General features: G+C 42.1%; 1 protein-coding gene across 1 annotated transcript; it reads right to left on the minus strand.

Annotated features, from left to right (window-relative positions):
• Window positions 1-1,261: 1,261 nt before the first annotated feature.
• LOC143319693 (fibrinogen gamma chain-like) lies at window positions 1,262-4,549 on the minus strand. Its single transcript, XM_076728836.1, has 9 exons — window positions 4,475-4,549; window positions 4,341-4,388; window positions 4,067-4,253; window positions 3,739-3,823; window positions 2,849-2,979; window positions 2,409-2,542; window positions 2,032-2,216; window positions 1,559-1,836; window positions 1,262-1,449 (listed from the first exon to the last, which is right to left on the minus strand). Exons 1-9 carry the CDS (start codon window positions 4,535-4,537, stop codon window positions 1,262-1,264), a joined length of 1,299 nt encoding a protein of 432 aa, XP_076584951.1. The 5' UTR covers window positions 4,538-4,549.
• Window positions 4,550-6,568: the final 2,019 nt, after the last annotated feature.

A 6,568-nucleotide genomic window follows, 5' to 3' on the forward strand; every position in this document is an offset into this window, starting at 1 on the left:
ATGTTGTCTAATCTGATTTGCTACACACAAAAAAGATAAAAACTGTTTAGATGTTTGTGCTCAAAGAAGCTGCATGAGTGAAAAGTCCAAATTCAGTGACTTACTGCTGATGAGAAGGAGAAAAGTAAGAGGAGTCCTCCTGTCGTTGTAAGAAGTGATGGAGCCATGCTGCTTTGGCCACCAGTTGTGGTTTCGTCTTCTCGGAGAATGAAGAGCAGCTCGACTCTGTGGGATATTTATCTGAACAAGGTCCTCAGCTCAGTGTTTGATAACGGGCTCATATGCAAACATCCCACTCACTGTGCTGGGACAAAGCTGTGACTCAAACATCCAACAGCAGTCAATTCCCAGATTTGACGTGTTGTGTAGCTGAGCTATCAGAACACAGCCGTGTGTGACACTGGATGACCAGCTGCCCTTCACTGCCATCACTGCTGCAACAAACTGCTCCTGCAGATCCATCCTCTACAGCATCAGGAGGATACGTCCGTTCATCACCCAGGAGCTGGTGCAGGTTCTGGTCCAAGCTCTTGCCATCTTACACATAAACTGCTGGCTGGTGTGGCTGCATGTGCCCTGCAGCTCATCCAGAATGAAGCAAGCCAGCTGGTCCTCACACTGCACCGCTCCCCTGCACCCTACACTGGCTACAGGTGGCTGTTCCAATCCAATTCAATACAATGACACCTGCCTATTGTGCTGCGAGCGGCTCAGACCCATCCTACACCCAGGACACGGTCAAACCATACACCCCAGCCCGTCCACTACGCTCTGCTACTAATGATGGAGTGAATTTCACATCTTTCACTGCAGACTGAAAACTGGCTTGTCCAGATTGGCCTAAAGAACTAAACTTTTTCTCTTTCTCTTAAATGCAGCACTTGAAGCACTTCAGCATAGTTCAGTGTACTTGCATGATTATTTCAGTTTTTGGGTTGTAGCCACATGGCTGAATGCGCTCACTGCACTTTGCTTTGGATAAAAGCATCAGCTAAATTAATGTAATATGACAGAAAAGTAAAGACAAACCATAATTGCTAACGAAAAGACATTTATTCAGTGCTCAAAACACACAGAAGAAGAAAAGGAAAATGCGAACATCAGTGTCCTGCTGGGTCAGATCAGCAAAAAATGCGCGAGACACATCATAAAGTCAGAAATTTTCCATGAAGGCCTCTTATGTCATTTCAGGCGGCTGCTGCTGTTGTGGTCTGCATGTTAACTGCAGCCTAAACAGACAACAAACATATCAGTCTGCTTCTTAAGCATCTCCAAGTCCACCAAACTGCTTGACCCCAGCCTGCTGTCCACCGCCTGCTGTGATGCGGCTGAGGGGAATGATCTTCATGGTGGTCTCTTTCAGGGAGTACCAGCGGTTGTGCCATGTGACCCAAATAATGCCGTTGTCATAGCCAAATTCACCTGCATCCTTTTCTGTGTACCTGCCACCTACATGAAGAGAACACAGACAGTTCAGGGTGGACGTCAGATGATTTTTACTCACATATGTGCTTAGATAACAAGCGTCTGGCTTTGGTTTTTAGCCATGTGGTCTTACCCTGGTAGTATTTGCCGTTCAAATGTGCAGCATGACATCTGTTCATCCACCAGCCGGAGCCGTCCTGCAGAGCGCAGTTGCCATCATACTTGTCATTGTCCTTGTCGAAGGTGCTGAACTGCATGCCGTTGTGGGACGTGTAGAACTTGTCACTGGGATCATCGCCGAAGTCAAAGCCATCGAAAGCATCTCCAGCGTCGCCGCCAAAGTAGTAGCCGTATGTTAAACGGTACATGTCGGCCTCTGACCCGACTCTGAACATGGTGTAGTCGGCATACCTGAAGTGAGGAGGCCACAGAGAGGAGTAATGTTAGCTCTTTGTAACCTACTGAGTCATTTTTTTCTTTTTCAAAGCAAACCTCATCATCAGGGTCATATTTGACTTGTCAGAGAGTCCCTTTGCTCTCCTCTTACGTAAACTGTTATCGTGTGTGTGTGTGTGTGTGTGTGTGTGTGTGTGTGTGTATGTGTACCTTTTGTTGCCGTCCCAGTCAACAAGCTCTATCCTCAGCACAGTCGGGATGGTCGTACCGACAGTCAGCAGATGCATCTTCTCATTGCCGAGCCAGAACTCTGTGGTGTCGTCTGGTGACAGATAGCCAAAGCCGTTCTTGTACTGGATCCAGTCCTTGTGGAAGTCCACGCTGCCATCGCGTCTCTACGGGCACAAAAAAGTGATCAATGCCAACATTTTTTTAACAGAAATGCAAGATCCTGACTCCCATGTCTGCAGTTAAGATTTGAATGTCACTCTTAGAAAAGCAGTCCTCTGAGCTACAGTGTGAAGCTGCTTGTGGAGGGGGGTGGGGTGGGATTTCCTTCATTTTGAAGCAATAAAGCTGAAGCGTACCCTCTGTATTACTGTGAAACCACGGCCAAAGCTGTCAATCTCACAATAGACCAGGAACTGCTCGGTGGCTTTCGCTGGCTTCACGTAGTAAAGACCGCTGGTGGTGGCGCCTTTGTTTGCAATGTCCTGGCAGTCTGATGTAAAAAGGGAAGAAGAAGAAAAAGGAAAAGCTCAGCATTATTAAATAAGTTAAAAGAAAACTTTTTTTTTATTTCTTAAGTAACTATATCCAAGTTTCTTTGAATTTTAAAGTTTAGAAATGAGGTCACACAAGATTGCATCTGGAATTATTGTGTTTACTTTGCGCTGATGCACCATATTGATTTTAGTGTGTAACCAAGGACAAACGCTGTTCAGCTGAGGCATGATTGAGAAACATCTTGTGAAATGGGAATGACCTGAGGGTCAATGAATTGAATGTATTTATCTCTTTTTTTTACCTGTTCCTGTGGTGGTCTGGATCTCGACTGTGTCTTTGCAGGGCTCGCTGCATTTCTGCTGCAGCTGAATGGAGAGCTGTTTCAAGTCTGCCATCCTCCTTTCATTGGATGTGATTAAATTCTGAAGTTCACTGCGAAGAGAGACACAAATACGAGCCGTGTTCTGAGTAAGGCATGTTCCAGTTTCTCACACAGAGGCACAAAACATTGAAATCCAAAGATATATGATAGAATCAGCCAAAAATAAGAAGATAATAGAATGAACCAAAAGGAAAAAGTGATGGATCAAATTTGGAGAAAGACGTGAAGATGTGACATGAATTTGAGTTTCTTTTAAGTTCCAGTGTCTGCAGGGCAAAGAGGAGTGGGTGGAAAAGTGCCCCTTGATCTGTGTTCAGTCCTGACTGTGTGGGTGAGTGTGCTTTGACCTGAAGGCGTGGGCGGCTCAGAGACGTCAAAAAAGCCATACTGGTAAAGACCAGCATCAAACTGATCCCATTTTAAAGCAGCAAAATTTAAAGTGAGCAGTGGCTTTTTCAGTGTTATTTAATATACTATATTAAACATTATATTATTAGTGATGCATTCATGAGTATGAAGCTCTTTCATGTTAAAACTGGTAGAAATGGAAACAATTTGATTTATTTTTTACATATTGTGTCTTATCTATGACAACACATCATGATTTGTAAGATGTTCATATGTTGTATATTCACATTTTTAATCTGCAAAATAGTCAGTAACTACAGCTGTCAAGTAAAAGCACTGGATTATAAAACAGTGGAACAGAACTAAAAGCAGCTCTGAAATGTACTGAAGAGTAATAATTGAGTAAATGTGCTCAGTTTCTTTTTGCATGTCAAACTCTGCAACTTCAGCGCTTCACTCACAATATTTGCTGTTCCTGCGCGATGATGGTCTTTTCAAATCGAAGGACATCATCCAGCATGCTCGATGACTTTTTGAAGTACGTGTCTGAAATAAAAAGTCAGAGTCCGTCGTGACCTCAAGGCTGTTTCAAAGCACTCACCACACTTAAATGACACTTAAACGTCTCAACAAGAGTTTGTGCTTGAGTCAAGCCAAGTTAAATGAATTCATCCAAAGAGCACATTTAAAAACAAGTTACTGTTACCAGTAAAGGTAACAGACTGAACTATCTGGTCATATTAACAAAGAGACTCATGGTCAGTTGTATGAAGATGGTGAGAGTGTTACCTGGCGTGGAACTCTTTTGAGCTGAAGTAACAGAATCCTTCATGTAGACAACAGTTTCTTCTGCCCCCTGGGTCAAATTGGCAATTGTGTCAAGTGCGTCTTGCAATTCGTCCAAATCCTTGTCCACACTGGGCATGTACTTCAGCATGTAATCAGCCACTCCGCAGGTCGTAGGACAGTACTTTCCCTGTGCATGGACAGGTGACAGGTGAAAAACATACACAACCCAAACTGCAAGAACATGAAAGCTTATTATCTGTGACTTCATACTTACAAAGCCGTCATTTGGGGTGCATGTTGCAAGGTTGTCTCCTCTGATTTGCTACACACAAAAAAAAGACAAAAGCCATTTAGATGTTTGTGTTCAAAGAAGCTGCATGAGTGAAAAGTCCAAATTCAGTGACTTACTGCTGATGAGAAGGAGAAAAGTAAGAGGAGTCCTCCTGTCGTTGTAAGAAGTGATGGAGCCATGCTGCTTTGGCCACCAGTTGTGGTTTCGTCTTCTTGGAGAATGAAGAGCAGCTCGACTCTGTGGGATATTTATCTGAACAAGGTCCTCAGCTCAGTGTTTGATAACGGGCTCATATGCAAACATCCCACTCACTGTGCTGGGACAAAGCTGTGACTCAAACATCCAACAGCGGTCGATTCCCAGACTTGACGCGTTGTGTAGCTGAGCTATCAGAACACAGCCGTCTGTGACTTTACAATAAACTTTACATTTGTTCAGAGGCCAGTGTCGCCAATGGTGACGAAGCAAACTGAAAAGAATGACTTAGTATACTGTTGCCTTTTCTGTAGGTACATGATGCCATTTTTTTCTGCTGGACTGCCAGTCAAACTGAACGTAATCCAGTTTAGAGCAGAACACAGTTTATTTACAATTCTTTATCATCAAATGATAAAAACCAACGACAAATGAGAACATGAGTCATCCCTTAAAGATACATTGTCATTATCACGTCCCTGTGAAACATTAACATCAGTGTGTTGTCAATAAAGATTTGCCAACAAATTCTGGGTGATGAAGCTTGTGGAACAGGAGCACAACACGACCACAGAAAACGCTGTGTGAGCTGCCGAGCAAGTGTCAGTTCATGTATCTTAACAGGACATCTTGAACATGAGCATCTTGAGTACAACCATGGGTTGTTAGGTTTAGGCACCAAAGCACCATAAACAAACTTTATTTAAAATGTTTGATTTATTATATCATAACTTTGATTTCTGATCTCAAAAACCCGTTACAGTGTACTTGTACGTTTAATTTGATGTTTTAAGTTGGTATTACTCAATGTAATTCAGGTTATCAGCTGGCTAGTTTCAAGGTGGTTTTGAGTTGTATTGACTAAACTGTTTTGAGTTGTAACTAATTTAAAGATTAAAAAAAAAAAACAATATTATAAATGTTAAAACATTAAGTTTTAATACTTAAAATTATTCCCTTCCTTCAAATTCATATTATTTGAGAGGCATTTACTGGAAATATTTGACTTTGCTTAATTTGGTGATTTAAATTTAACTCTAATCAAAAAATGCATTTTACACAAACTCCAAATTCACCTCCGTCACTTATTACCTTGTCATCTGGTGCTGACGCTGAGCTCTCATTTGAACCTTGGCTGCAGTGGAAGGACAAACCACTAGTGGGAGTGGAGCCACAGTAAACCAAACATACACTCACTGTGAACAATCAGTGAGCACGCCTCAAACTGAAGCCTTTATTAGCAACCAGAAGAAAGCAAAGAAGTTCTGGTTGAAGTGCAAAGTTATAAATTTGACTGTTTGCAATGACTTTTGGTTTTTTGTGAGATCTGACTGAAACATAATTGGGAACTGTATTTATGATCAAATAAGTTTAATCCATATGTGGTGCGTAAGATAATACATCTTCAGAGCGCGTAATGAATATCACTCACACACAGTTCACAGTCTGTGTTTCAGAAACAAAAGAGCATTAACCACCTGCTTCTTTCACTCTGCAGGAAAATCAGCTTCTGCGTGTTTTCTTGGAAAATACTGCACGTTTTTCACCGACTTAATTTCTAAGAAGCACATGTGCGGCTGAGCTGAACTGGAGCTGGATCACTTGAGCACAAGGCGGATGAATCACTCAGAGCAGAGGAAGAGAAATCTCCTCAGTGTGACTGCTGAAGACTCATCACGTCAGATCAGGCGATGATGCCTTAAATGAATAATTATGATCTTTGTCAAACTCCAAACATGAGCAATGTTATGAGCTCTGAGCAATGCTATGCTAATCTGCCTGAAGGCTGACTACATCCAAACCAGATTTTCCTTCCTTGAAGATTCCACAATGATTGTCCAAAAAGTGTTTCAACAGTGGAAAACTAAACGCAGCGATCCCAAAATTCAGGACACGAGGTCATGATCTGTTTTTCAGAGAATCCAAATCCAAAAAACCTCACGATGGGGCTTTTTGGGACAACTCTTATGATAACAAATGAATAAATGAAGGAGTCTGTATTTAGTTTTTAGACT

The sequence above is a fragment of the Chaetodon auriga genome, chromosome 4 (genome assembly GCF_051107435.1).
Source record: "Chaetodon auriga isolate fChaAug3 chromosome 4, fChaAug3.hap1, whole genome shotgun sequence".
Lineage (NCBI taxonomy): Eukaryota > Metazoa > Chordata > Actinopteri > Chaetodontiformes > Chaetodontidae > Chaetodon > Chaetodon auriga.